Below are 15,270 nucleotides of genomic sequence, written 5' to 3' on the forward strand. Positions count from 1 at the left end.
CACATGCTAATGGACATAAAGGGAGAAATTGATGGGGATGGGATAATAGTAGGAGACTTTAAACACCCCACTCACATCAATTGACAAATCTTCTAGACAGAAAATCAAGCAACAGAGATCTTAAATGAAACAACAGAAAAATCAGACTTACTTAGATATTTCCAGGACATTATATCCAAATAAACCCCAAAATACTCATTCTTTTCAAGTGCAGCTGGACCATTCTCTAGGATGGACCCATACTATAGCACAAAACAAGACTCAACAAATTTATGAGGACAGAAATTATTTCAAGCATCTTTTCTGACCACAACTGCATGAAACTAGAAATCAACCACAGGAAAATTAGGAAAGAAAGATTACATGGAAACTAAACAACATGCTTTTGATGCTTTTTGTAAGGTCGGACCCCGGGGGCCATGATGGGCTGCCCCTCCTCTCCCTCCCAACAGCAAGAAGGTCCCTAAGGGAAGAATCCTCCCTGATCCCGGGGACCATTGACAGCACACTTCGCGGGGTGCCATGATGAGCCGCCCCTCCTCTCCCCTGCTGGTGGGGGAAGTCCCTACCCCATAACAGAGGGAGCCTCCCAGATCCCAGGGACCAATAACAGCACACTTCGCTGGCTAAAGCCGCCCCACCCCAGCCACGTAGAAGGACCTATCAGCTCGCCACACCTCCGCCGGCAACCTATCCAAACCCCCATCCATTAATTGGCCATCCCTTGGACGTGCATATATGAACAAACTTCTAACGCGATCCCCACCCGCCGACTTCCTGGACCTGCCTCCTTCGGGTCTGGGAACCCAGCCCGGGAATGCTTCCCCATTAAAAAGCCTGTTAGACACTCTTTTCGGGATCCTGGTCATCTTTACCTAACACTTTTGAACTGTGGTGTTGGAGAAGACTCTTGAGAGTCCTTTGGACTGCAAGGAGATCCAACCAGTCCATTCTGAGATTAGCCCTGGGATTTCTTTGGAAGGAATGATGCTAAAGCTGAAACTCCAGTACTTTGGCCACCTCATGTGAAGAGTTGGAAAAGACTCTGATGCTGCGAGAGATTGGGGGCAGGAGGAGAAGGGGACGACCGAGGATGAGATGGCTGGATGGCATCACTGACTCTATGGACGTGAGTCTTGAGTAAACTCCGGGAGTTGGTGATGGACAGGGAGGCCTGGTGTGCTGCAATTCATGGGGTCGCAAAGAGTCGGACACGACTGAACTGAACTGAAACAACATGCTGGATTTTCCAGGTGATGCAGTGATAAAGAATCTGCCTACTGATGCAAGAGATGCAGGTTCAATCCTTGGGTCAGGAAGATTTCCTGGAGTAGGAAATAGCAACCCACTCCAGTATTCTTGTCTGGAAAATCTCATGGGCTGAGTAGCTTGGTGGGCTATAGTCCATGGGGTCACAAAGAGTTGACACAGCTGAGCAATTAAGTGCAAACACATAAAAAAACATGCTACTAAGGAAAAAAAAAAAGTATCAACGATTAAATCAAGGAGGAAATTTAAAAATACAAATGACAATGAAAACAGCCATACAAAATCTATAAGGTGCAGCAAAAGCAGTTCTTAGAGGGAAGTTCATAGTGACATAGGTCTTCTTCAAGAAACAAGAAAAACCTCAAATAAACAACCTAACCTACCACTGAAAAAAATTAGAAAAAGAAGAACAAAATCTAAAATCAGCAAAAGGATGGACATAATAAATATCAGAAAGGAAATAAATATTTTAAAAATAGAAAAAAAATCAATAAAACCAAGAGCTGGTTCTCTGAAAGGGTAAACAAAATTGACAAGCCTCTGGTTAGGCTTACCAAGATTAAAAGGAGAGAACCCAAATAAACAAAATAATAAATGAAAGAGGATAAGTAACAACTGATTCTACAGATATACAAATAAACCATGAACTGTATTTACCAACAAACTGGACAATCTATGAGAAGCGGACAAGTTTCTAGACACATGTTGCTGCTGCTACTGCTGCTAAGTCTCTTCAGTCATGTCCGACTCTGTGTGACCCCACAGACAGCAACCCACCAGGCTCCCCTGTCTGAGGGATACTCCAGGCAAGAATCTTGGAGTAGGTTGCCATTTCTTTCTCCATTCTACAGCACATCAAAACTGAACCAAGAAGACATAGAAAATTCAAACAGACTGATCACTAGACATGAAATAGAATCTGCAATTGAAAAAAACAAAATCCCTACACACAAAAGTCCAGGACCAGATGGCTTCACAGGTGAACTTTACCCAACAAAAAAGGAGTAGCTTATACCAATCCTCAAATTCTTCCAAAAGATTGAAGCAAAGGGAATATTCCCAAAGACATTCCATAAAGCCACCATCATCCTGATACCAAAACCAGTTAAAGATACTACCAAAAATGAAAATCATAGGACAATATCCTTGATGAATATAGATGCAAAAATTCTCAACAAAATATTAGCAAACTGAATCCAACAACACATAAAAACATCATGCACTATGATCAAGTTGGATTTATCCCAGGGTTACAAGTATTGTTTAACATACACAAATCAATTGATATGATCCATCATATCAGTGAAAGAAAACACAAAAGCCACATGATCATCTTAATAAATACAGAAAAAGCATTTGATTAAATTGAACATCCATTCATGACCAAAAAAAAAAAAAAAAACCATGAAATTAAGTACAGAGGAAATAAATCTCAACAGATGAAAACTATTTATGACAAAGTGAAAGTATAAGTCTTTCATTCATGTTCAACTCTGCAACTTCATGGACTGTATACAGACCACTAGGCTCCTCTGTCCATGGATTTTTCCAGGCAAGAATACTGGAATGAGTAGCTATTCCCTTCTCCAGGGAATCTTCCCAACCCAGGGATCATGCATTGCAGGCAGATTCTTTACCATCTGAGCCACCAGGGAAGCCCATTTATGACAAAGCACATGGCCAATATAATACTCAGTGGTGAAAAGCTGAGTCTCCCTGTTAAAATTTGGAGAAAGACGAGGATGCCCACTCTCACTACTTCTATGCAACATAGTACTGGAAGTCCTAGCTACAGCCATAAGACAAGAAAAAGAAATCAAACTTATCCACATTTGGAGGGAAGAGGTAAACCTGTAACTATATGCAGATGATAATATATATACAAAACTGTAAAGACTCCACACAAAAACTAATATAACTGGTAAATTAATTCAGCAAGGCAGAAGGATACAAGATTGATACACTGAACCATTATTTTTTATACTCATAATGAAACATTATAAAAGAATGTAAAAACAAATCAAAATCACATCAAAAAAACTTAAAATACCCACGAATAAACTTGACCAAGGAGGTGAAAGATTTATAAAACATTAAAAGAGGAAACTGAACATGATCCAAAGAAATGGAAAGATATTCCATGCTCTTGGATTGAAAGAATTAATACTGTTAATACTGTTAAAATGGCCATACTACCCAAAGCAATCTACAGATCTCTATCAAATTACCCATGAAATTTTTCATGAAACTATAACAAATATAGCTAAAATTTATATGGAACCACAAGAAATCTAGAACTGCCAAAGCAGTCCTGAGAATAAAGAACAAAGCAGGAGTCATAGCCCTCCCAGACTTCAGATGGTAGTACAAAGCTATAGTAATCAAAATGGTGTGGTTTTGGCACAAAAATAGACTATGAATAAATGGAACAGAGAGCCAAGAAATAAATGCATACACCTTCAGCACCTGTTAAAATTAATCGTCAACAGAATAGGCAAGACTTGTATATTATATATAATGTATATTATAAAAGACAGTATCTTCAGTAAGTAGTTTTGGGAAAGTTGGGACAGCTGTATGTAAATCATTGATGTTAGAACAACTCTCACAGCATACACAAAAATAAACTCCAAATGACTTGAAGACTTAAATATGACATGACACCATAAGACTCCTAGAAGAGAACACAGGTAAAACTTCCTCTCACATAATTGTACCAATGATTTCTTAGGTCAGTCTCACAAGGTGATAGAAATAAAAGCAAAAAATAAACAAATGGGACCTAATCAAACTTATAAGCTTCCACACAGCAAAGGACACCATAAACAAAATGGAAAGACAACCTACAGACTGAGAGAAAATCTTTGAAAAATATGTGATTGACAAAGGATTAATTTTCAAAATCTAAAAATGGCTTATATAATTCAATGACAAGCAAACCTGCTCAAAAAAATGGACAGATGACTTAAATAGACATTTTTCCAAAGAAGACATACACAGATATATGCCAACAGGTCTATACAAAGATACTTAACATTGCTAGTGATGAAATGAAAAGCAAAACTACAATAAGGTACCATCATTCATAATGATGATCACTGAAAAATACAAATAACAGATGTTAAAGAGGGTGTGGTGAAAAGGGAACATATATACACTGTTGGTAGGAATGTAAACTGAGGCCATCACTGTGGCAAACAGTGGAGGGTCCTCGAAAAACTAAAAATAAAGTTGCCATCAGTTCAGTTCAGTTGCTCAGTCATATCCAACTCTTTCAGACACCATGAACTGCAGAACGTGAGGCCTCCCTGTCCATCATCAACATCCAGAGTTTACTCAAACTCATGTCCATTGAGTCAGTGATACCATTCAACCATCTCATCCTCTGTCATCCCTGTCTCCTCTGCCTTTAATCTTTCCCAGCATCAGGGTTTTTTCAAACAAGTCAGTTCTTTGCATCAGGTGGCCAAATTATTGGAGTTTCAGCTTCAACTTCAGTCCTTCCAATGAACATCCAGGACTGATCTCCTTTAGGATGGACTGGTTGGATCTCCTTGCAGTCCAAGGGACTCTCAAGAGTCTTCTCCAACACCACAGTTCAAAAGCATCAATTCTTTGGTGCTCAGCTTTCTTCAGAGTCCAACTCTCACATCCATACATGACCACTGGATAAACCATAGTCTTGACTAGATGGACCTTTGTTGGCAAAGTAATGTCTCTGCTTTTCAATATGCTATCTAGGTTGGTCTTAACTTTTCTTCCAAGGAGTAAGTGTCTTTTAATTTCATGGCTAGTGGCAACATCTTCAGTGATTTTGGAGCCCCCCAAAATAAAGTCTGACACTGTTTCCCCAACTATTTCCCATGAGGTAATGGGACAAGATGCCATGATCTTCATTTTCTGAATGTTGAGCTTTAAGCCAACTTTTTCACTCTCCACTTTCACTTTCATCAAGAGGCTCTTTAGTTCTTCTTTGCTTTCTGCCATAAGGGTGTTTTCATCTACATATCTGAGGTTATTGATATTTCTCCCAGCAATTTTGATTCCAGCTTGTGCTTCATCCAGCACAGCATTTCTCATGATGTACTCTGCATATAACTTAAATAAGCAGGGTGACAACATACAGCCTTGATATTCTCCTTTCCTGAATTGGAATCAGTCTGTTGTTCCATGTCCAGTTCTAACTGTTACTTCCTGATCTGTATACAGGTTTCTTAGGAGGCAGGTCAAGTGGTCTGATATTCTCATCTCTTTAAATTTTCTACAGTTTATTGTGATCCACACAGTCAACAGCTTTGGCATAGTCATTAAAGCAGAAGTATATGTTTTCTGGAACTCTCTTGTTTTTTCAATGATCCAATTGATGTTGGCAATCTGATCTCTGGTTCCTTTGCCTTTTCTAAATCCAACTTGGACATCTGGACGTTCATGGTTAATGTGCTATTGAAGCCTAGCTTGGAGAATTTTGAGCATTACTTTACTAGCATGTGAGATGAGTGCAATTGTGCAGTAGTTTGAGCATTCTTTGGCATTGCCTTTCTTTGGGATTGGAATGAAAACTGACCTTTTCCAGTCCTGTGGCCACTGCTGAGTTTTCCAAATTTGCTGGCATATTGAGTGAAGCACTTTCACAGCATCATCTTTCAGGATTTAAAATAGCTCAACTGGAATTCCATCACCTCCACTAGCTTTGTTCATAGTGATGCTTCCTAAGGGCCACTTATCTTTGCATTCCAGGATGTCTGGCTCTAGGTGAGTGGTCACACCATCATGATTATCTTGGTTGTGAAGATCTTTTTTGCACAGTTCTGTGCATTCTTGCCACCTCTTCTTAATATCTTCTGTTTTTGTTAGGTCCATATCATTTCTGTCCTTCCTTGTGTCCATATTTGCACAAATGTTCCCGTGGTATCTAATTTTCCTGACGAGACCTCTAATCTCCCATTCTATTGTTTTCCTCTATTTCGTTGCACTGATCACTGAGGAAGGCTTTCTTATCTCTCCTTGCTATTCTTTGAAACTCCACATTCTAATGGGTATATCTTTCCTTTTCTCCTTTGCCTTTCACTTCTCTTTTTTTCAGAGCTATTTGTAAGGCCTCCTCAGACAACCAGTTTGCCTTTTTCATTTCTTTTTCTTGGATTGTCTTGACCTCTGCCTCCTGTATAATGTTACAAACCTCCATCCATAGTTCTTCAGATACTCTATCAGATCTAATCCCATGAATTTATTTCTCACTTCCACTGTACAATCATAAGGGATTTGATTTAGGTCATACCTGAATGGTCTAGTGGTTTTCCCCTACTTTCTTCATTTTAAGTCTGAAGTTGGCTCAGATCAGTTGATGATCTGAGCCATAGTCAGCTCCTGGTCTTATTTTTGCTGACCATATAGAGCTTCTCCATCTTTGGCTGCAAAGAATATAATCAATCTGATTTTGGTATTGACCATCTGGTGATGACCATGTGTAAAGTTGCCATATGATCTTGCAATCCCACTTCTAGGCATATATCCAAAGAAAACTAATTTGAAATGATACATGCACACTGTGTTCACTGCATTACTATTTACAGTAGTCAAGACATAGAAACAATCTAAATGTCCATCAACAGATAAATGGAAAAGATGTAGTATATACATAAACATATATAATAGGATACTGAAAGTATACACACACACACACGCACATATAATGGAACACCGATCAGCCATAAAAGGAATGAAATAATGCAGCATGAAATTTTCAGCAACATGAATGGGCCTAGAGATTATCATGCTAAGTGAAGTAAATCAGGAAGAGAAAGACAAACATCATATCACTTACATGTGGAATCTAAAATATGATACAAATAAACTTATCTACAAAACAGAAACAGACCCACAGAGAGAGCATACCTGTGGTTTCCAAGGGGAAGGAGGGTCGGGGAGGGTGGACTGGGAGTCTGGGGTGAGCAGATGGAAACTATTATACAGAGAGTGGATAACAAGATCCTACTGCAGAGCACAGGGAATGGTATTTCATTGTCTGTAACAAACCATAATGACATATAATATGAAAAAGAATATATGTAGCCTTTGACTGTGTGGATCACGATAAACTGTGGAAAATTCTGAAAGAGATGAGAATACCAGACCACCTGACTTGCCTGTTGAGAAACCTATATGCAGGTCAGGAAGCAACAGTTAGAACTGGACATGAAACAACAGACTGGTTCCAAATAGGAAAAGGAGTATGTCAAGGCTGTATATTGTCACCCTGCTTATTTAATTTATATGCAGAGTACATCATGAGAAACACTGGGCTGGAAGAAGCACAAGCTGGAATCAAGATTGCTGGGAGAAATATCAATAACCTCAGATATGCAGATGACACCACCCTTATGGCAAAAAGTGAAGAGGAACTAAAAAGCCTCTTGATGAAGGTGAAAGTGGAGAGTGAAAAAGTTGGCTTAAAGCTCAACATTCAGAAAACGAAGATCATGGCATCTAATCCCATCACTTCAAGGGAAATAGATGGGGAAACAGTGGAAACAGTGTCAGACTTTATTTTTGGGGGCTCAAAAATCACTGCAGATGGTGACTGCAGCCATGAAATTAAGACACTTACTCCTTGGAAGAAAAGTTGAGACCAACCTAGATAGCATATTAAAAAGCAGAGACATTACTTTGCCAACAAAGGTCCATCTAGTCAAGATTATGGTTTATCCAGTGGTCATGTATGGATGTGAGAGTTGGATTGTGAAGAAAGCTGAGCACCGAAGAATTGATGCTTTTGAACTGTGGTGTTGGAGAAGACTCTTGAGAGTCCCGTGAACTGCAAGGAGATCCAACTAGTCCATTATAAAGGATATCAGCCCTGGGTATTCTTTGGAAGGAATGATGCTAAAGCTGAAACTCCAGTACTTTGGCCACCTGATGCGAAGATTTGACTCATTGGAAAAGACTCTGATGCTGAGAGGGATTGGGGGCAGGAGGAGAAGGGGACGACAGAGGATGAGATGGCTGGATGGCATCACTGACTCAATGGACGTGAGTTTGAGTGAACCCCGGGAGATGGTGATGGACAGGGAGGCCTGGCATACTGCAATTCATGGGGTCGCAAAGAGTCGGACAAGACTGAGTGACTAAACTGAACTGAGTCATATATAGCAATGACATACAATATGAAAAAGAATATATATGCACATATATATTCATATATTCATATATAGCATATATACATATATAGAAATCTATATATATGAAACTGAATCACTTTACTATACAGCAGAAATCAACACAACTATACTAAATCAACTATACATCAATAAAATAAATGTTAAAAGTCTTCATTCAATCTCTTTCTTCTAGTCAATTTTAAAAATAATCATTCCAATTAATTCACAGAGTAAATGCAACTCAGACTTAATCTGTTAAGACATTACTGAATTACTCCTGGAAGCCCTAGTTGCTAGCTGAAAGCAGTTCACACTCCTGTATAACAGTGTAGAAGATTCAACTTTACCTGAATAAACTACTAAGTACCAGTTCAGATCGATCATCTTCGTTTCATTTCCTTGTCTACTAACATTGATGTCATGTTCATTCGCCCTATGGAATAGGGAAGAGAAAAAAAAAACACAATAGATAGAATTAGGTAAAGACACAAAAAAGTTAACCTCAATTTAGGAGATATGGTTTACGCTGGAAAACCATTCCCAGCTCATGGGGCCTAGTGTCCCTCTGTCTTATAAAAATTCAACTTGAATCATGAGTTTCAGTTCTCAAACTGTCTGCAAGGAAGCTGCTGGTGATCAGACATGGGGACAGACCATGGGAGGGTCATATTCCACCAGCAAGAACTTTTTCTTCAGGTAAACTACATGAGGGTCAGAAGAGGAGGCTGAACAAGCTCCACCGCCCGCCCTGGCTCTGGGGGAAGGGGGGGTTCCTGTAGACTTTCAGCACTTTGGGTCAGACCAGGAATCACTCACCAGTCTAAAAGCCACCAATCCTGCAGGACGTAGGCAACCTGGATCAGGAAACAACAGTCACTCACTCAAACACTGACATTACTGAGCCCTCACACCCCACTCACTAGGATGGGGGACAGAAAGGCTCCAGAACACAGAGACGGTCCTTCCGGCTTGGTCTGCACCAAGTCCCACAGATGACCACAAGTCAGGGGAGGGCATGCTTCATTTTAATATCTCCAAAAGACATTGTTCTTTTTCTAGAAGCTCTCTGTCATGTACACACAACACCAGTAAAGCTCACTTATTTAGCTCCCCACAAAAAAAAATGCTTTTCAATGCAAATCCAGACAAACTGCAAATACAGTAATAATAGTGTAAATGTTGGAGTTTTTCAAATGAAAGAAACTTAACAGGTACTGTGATGGTCAGTTTCCTATGTCAGCTTGGCCAGGCCAGTCTCCAGTGATTCAGACACTGGTCTAGACATTGCCATGAAGGTATTTTGTGAATGTGGCTCACATCCATCATGAGAATGGAAGTAGAGGGGATCACCCTCAACACTGTGGTGGCCTCATCCAGTCACTCAAAGGCCTGAAGAGAAAAACCTGAGGTTTCCTGGAGGAGAAAGAAATTCTGCCTCAAGACAGCAGGGTCAGCTCCTGCCTGAGGTTCCAGCCTGCAGGCCTGCCTTCCTGATTTCACATTCACCAATCTAGATCCCACAGCCTCACAGGCCAGTTCTTTAAGATAAATATCTTCATATACATACTAAGAATAATGATAAATAAAGTACAAATAATATGTAAATACCAAACTGAGGACACACACGAAAATAAATGTCCTTATTTACCTGAGCTGCAATGTTCATTAGAATAAGGAAAATGATGATAAACCAGTGAGCACCAGCTGTGAAGTAATTCTTGTAGGTCTTACAACCAACTTGTCCCTTTGAATAGTCCTCCAGGGGTAGTTTAACCAGTATATCCTCAGTCTGTGAGGGGAAAAAATGGCAGTGAGAGATAAAACATTAAGTAATTAATCCCCAAATATCAAAAGTTCAACAGTAACTTTCATTGCGAAAAGGTGGGGACACACACAAAACTCATATGCTGGCAGGAGTGAAAGATAGTCTGTCTTCTAAAGACGGTGTGGAAATATCTAGACAAACCATATATGCATTTATGCTTGAACCCAGCCATCCCACTCCTAGGAATCCATTAGAAAAAAAAAAAAAAAAACCACACACGTCATCTGCATGAGGCTATTCACAGTTGCATAGTTTTGCTTAAAGTCAATCAGACTCTCAACACAAGCACACCATACCCAATTCAAGTATAAATGCAGAAGCTTGTTCAAAATAACACACAAAATGATATGGAACTAATGTTTAGCTCTTAATCTTTTGTCACTCAATGATGGAAACATAGAACATAACTGATCCTCAAAATACTAGCCAAATGCAGTAAATTGAGCTTGCATAGCAAGTTGGAGTAAGGTGAATCTGGGTGGCAGGGGGCAGCACGTGATCAAAATCTATGTGGTTCCTGAATTTCAGAGAGTGATTCCTGAGTGTGGAATGTGAGGGACTAATCTGAACACTTATCAGAATCATCCAGGCTCCTGGGTTTGGATGTCGAGGAGGACCTGTGTATGTATAACCAGAGCAGACTGAAGGCCCACGAAGCTACCAAGAGCAGACACATCTGTGCATGTTGCATGATAAGAAACTCACATCATGGTCCTCTGGGGCCACATCTTCCACTGACAGTGTGGAGGACTCTTGAGGCTGGTCTGGAGACTTGGAAGATGGTTCAGACTCCTCAGTCTTCTTCTTTGAAAGGGAGCCAGAATCTATTCCGGATTTCAGGAGGAACTCAGTGTAGGGCCCCTTTTGCACCATTTCACCCTAAGATTAAAAAAAAAAAAAATTGAAAGGCATGTATTTGCATTTGGTAATATCAATCTAATATAAATGCTAATCAAGAGAAGTAAACGGAACTTAAGTTATGAGTTTTGTAAGAAAGTGATCATTAGGTCTGAAATTCTGGTGGACAAATCTAGTTCAGTTCAGCTTGACACAGTACTGAGCATTGTGTTCTCTGCCAAACCCTGTGTTAGGTGCTGGGGGATATGAAAGAAATGTGTGCTCATGTGTTAAAGATGGAGACCATTAACATAAAAAATGGCAGGCCACTCCAGTATTCTTGCCTGGAAAATCCCATGGACAGAGAAGCTGGGTGGACTATAGTCCATGGGGTTGCAAAGAGTCAGGCATGACTGAGCAACTAAGAAACAACGTGTTTGAGAAATCTGAGCCCCACATTCCTAGGGGAGTGGAGAATCTACACATGGAACTACTTCTAGGGAGGTAGAGGTTCTGCATTTTAATAATCTTTCCCAGAGCAGAAGTTCACTTGATAAGTGAGGGATCTGGCCACGGGCCTGTGGAGTAGACAAGGGTTTAGGACACTGTTGCTGAGGCCCAGAGGCAAACAAGCCAAGACTGAAGCATCAACCAACCAGTAAGCCTGAAATATTCTCATTTATCTCCAGTCCACCACCAACCATGCTAGGAGTTGCAGATTGAATGGTGGCCCCCAAAAAGTATGTTCAAGCCCTAAGCATGGCATCTGTGGATATGATATTATTTAGATATAGGCTCTTTACAGATGTAATCAAGTTAAGATGAGGTCATACTGGAAGAGGGTGACCCTACATCCAGTAATATTGATGTCCTTATGAGAAGAGACCCAGACAGACACGGGGAAAATGGCCATGGAACATCAGAGGCAGAAACCACAGTGCTGCAGCTGGAAGCCAAGGAAAACCAAGGGAAGCAGATGAGCACCAGAGGCTGGAGGGGAGGACTCTCTGCTGGAGTCTTCAGAGAGAGCACGGCCCTGCCAGCGCCTGGATTTGGGACCCATAGCCTCCAGATAGGGGAAATGACAAACTTCTTTTAAGTCACCCAGTTTGCGGTGCTTTGTTACAGCAGCTCTAGAAACTGACATCCTAGCTTAAGCCCATGCTGCTGTCTCCTCAGCTTTACTAAAAGACTTGTAACTGCTTTTGCCGTCCCCTTTCCAGTGCATCGGAGGACTCTCTTAATTCCCACATCAGACCACATCCCTCCTCTGCTCTGGACCATCCAAGGGTTCCATCCCACTTCCAGTCCCCTGCCCACTGCTCAGAGACCAGCTCCCTCCCGTCCCCCTGCTCACTCTCCTCAGACACGCTGGGCTTCCTACTGTTCCTCCAGCCTGCCAGGTCAGCTCCGTCCTGAGGACCCCCTGCCTCAGACTCACTTCCCCAGGTGACTGTGTGGCTTCCACCTGCATGTCACTCAGACCCCATGAGGCAGCAGCTCGTCAGAGAGGCCAAGATGTCACCTTTTCTGTCACATCCTCCCCATAACAACAGGAGCCCTGTGAAGGCAGGGCCTTGTCCTCCTGCCTCACAGGCCCGCACACGTATCAGGCACCTAGAGACCTGGGCAGGGAGACCAGAAACTGGAGACAACAGTAGCGAGGACGTCTCTGACCCGGGTGCTTAGCTACCCAGCCTCACTTCTGGAGTTAATGGAAGATGCTGTTTAGCAAACTGCGTTACAAACGGGTCTTAGTATCTGTAATTTCCAAATTAGTATACTTTGACTTAAATCCTGGAAGAGGAAAACAAAATCTTGTACATAAAATAGCATTATTATCCTTAACAAATGTCATTAGAACAGTGATGACTCAGTAATTCTATGGTAGCACTTTTATACACTTTAGGGTTTATGTGGCTTAGAGCATAATAGTGACATTTCTATGGTCTTTTAATTCATCCTCAGAGGCACAAGTACCACCAGCTCTGGGAAAAAGGGGGCAAAAACTGAGGGAGAAGAGGGCATTTATCATGAATCTGAGGAGAGTGACCTATTGAGAGGATCTGACCTTCAACACAGTGCTAGCAAGCTCCACAGATTTCTAGAAAATACTTACGTTTTCCAATGTCACAATCTCACTTGCAGCTTTTAGGTACTGCAACTGATGAGTCACTAAAATTGTGATCTTATCTTTCAATGCTTGGCAAATACACCTACAAATATAAAAGGTATAGCATGCAAAAGCACATTAATGAGGATACTCCAAAGTTAAAACTTATACTTTTAAAACATAGTGAGACAAAGACAACACATTAGTCAAAGATCTGTAGTTTAAATACCAAATAAATGACAAAATTTAATACAAACATAAATCAATGAATTTGGCAAGGTCTTCAAATTTATCAGCAGCAAACTTGACTCCAGCTCCACTAAAAAAAAAATTCTATGAAACGAATCACCAACCTAGGTTCAATGAATGATACTGGATGCTTGGGGCTGGTGCACTGGGACGACACAGAGGGATGGTACGGGGTGGGAGGAGGGAGGGGGGTTCAGGATGGAGAACACGTGTATACCTGTGGTGGATACATGTTGATGTATGGCAAAACCAATACAATATTGTAAAGTAATTAACCTCCAATTAAAATAAATAAATTTATTTAAAAAAAAATTCTAAAAAGCAGTCCAGTGAAGGAGGTACCAAGAGCTAAATTCTTTTGCCTAAAACTCAGCTTAGAATTTTTATATTTCATAAGGAAAAGCAATTGAGCAACACTGAGATTCCAAAACTCAACTGAACTAAAACACTGTTATTTCTATGTGAGAATAGGAGAACAGGAATCTATGTCATATAAAAATGGTACAGGATGCTCGGGGCTGGTGCACTGGGATGACCCAGAGGGATGGTATGGAGAGGGAGGTGGGAGGGGGGTTCAGGATGGGGAACATATGTACACCTGTGGCAGATTCATGTTAATGTATGGCAAAACCAATACAATATTGTAAAGTAATTAGCCTCCAATTAAAATAAATAAATTTATATTAAAAAAAAAACAAAATAAAATTATTTAACTCCTTGAAAAAAAAAGTGTACATTTTTAGGCAGTTTTTTGTGTGATTATTTATAATTTATGATGTACAGATTAATGACAAAAATGAATAGTTTCTTGATAACCTTTGCCAGAGTGCATATTTTAGACCCTTCCCCCCAAATAATATTAGACAGAAAATGAACGCTGGCGTGGCCTCCATCAGTCTCTTCAACATTCCCAGTCCCATTCAGGAAGCAATTCTTCTTTCATTAGGACTGAACACCTACCAAACACGGAAATGAAAGAACAGAATCCAAATGGCCCAAATCGGAGTGGAAATCAACCAACAAATCAAAAGACAAACCAATTCTCTTAGCCAAGACCCCTGTGTGGTCAGACCACCCAAGATGGCTCTTCTCCTCTCTACATCCTCTGCCTGACCAGTGCCTGGTTCAACTACACCTCCTCATGTGACTGACCTTCCGATATGCTTGTCCCAGAGCCCAGCGAATGGCTGTTCTAGCTTTAGATCAGAACCCTCCACTATGCTTGTCAAAGGGCCAGGAGGGGCATGACCCTCTGCTGGTTTTCTTGGTAACCAACAAGCCAACTGGATGTCAATTCCCCTGAAACTGGTAATTACCTCCTGCCTGTTAAGAGCAACAGCTGCCGCCAAGTTCTGCCGAGGTGTTACCCAACAATCCCCTCACTATCCCTCACTTTATTTACTGTGTCCTTTCACAGTAACCCCTCAATCTGCTCCTCATTTTAAATGCAGACCCCAAGGGACTCAACCCCAGTTTCATCCCACTGGGTCCACAACCCCTCCAGGAAGTTATTGCCTGGGTCCAGGACCCTGGTGACTGGGCAGGGCTCCAGAGAGAACCTGGGAGCCCAAGCCCCTCGCAGAGCAAATCTCAGGAACAAGGGCCAGAGCTCAGCCTGTGAGTGAGTCAGATGGAGAGTCTGGAGGCAGCAGGCTGCAGCTCAGTCCCTCTCATGAGACTGATGACATCAGACAAGCTACTAAACCTTAGTTTCTCCATCTCAAACAACATCAATGACAATTCACCGCCATGTTCTGAGAAATCAAACCACCAATCTGCCCAGTAAAGGTCAGCCCCCTTCCCCACTCCTCCCTAACCAC

General features: G+C 41.2%; 1 protein-coding gene across 1 annotated transcript in view; it reads right to left on the reverse strand.

Annotated features, from left to right (window-relative positions):
* The window catches only part of LOC138089049 (ATP-binding cassette sub-family C member 4-like), a 127,787-nt gene that overhangs the window by 61,096 nt on the left and 51,421 nt on the right, over nt 1–15,270 (reverse strand). The window contains 5 exon segments of the mRNA XM_068984372.1: nt 8,774–8,859; nt 9,243–9,280; nt 10,075–10,215; nt 10,957–11,130; nt 13,208–13,304. Coding sequence (XP_068840473.1) covers nt 8,774–8,859; nt 9,243–9,280; nt 10,075–10,215; nt 10,957–11,130; nt 13,208–13,304 — 536 coding nt within the window.

The sequence above is a fragment of the Capricornis sumatraensis genome, chromosome 12, assembly GCF_032405125.1.
Source record: "Capricornis sumatraensis isolate serow.1 chromosome 12, serow.2, whole genome shotgun sequence".
Taxonomy (NCBI): Eukaryota; Metazoa; Chordata; class Mammalia; order Artiodactyla; family Bovidae; genus Capricornis; species Capricornis sumatraensis.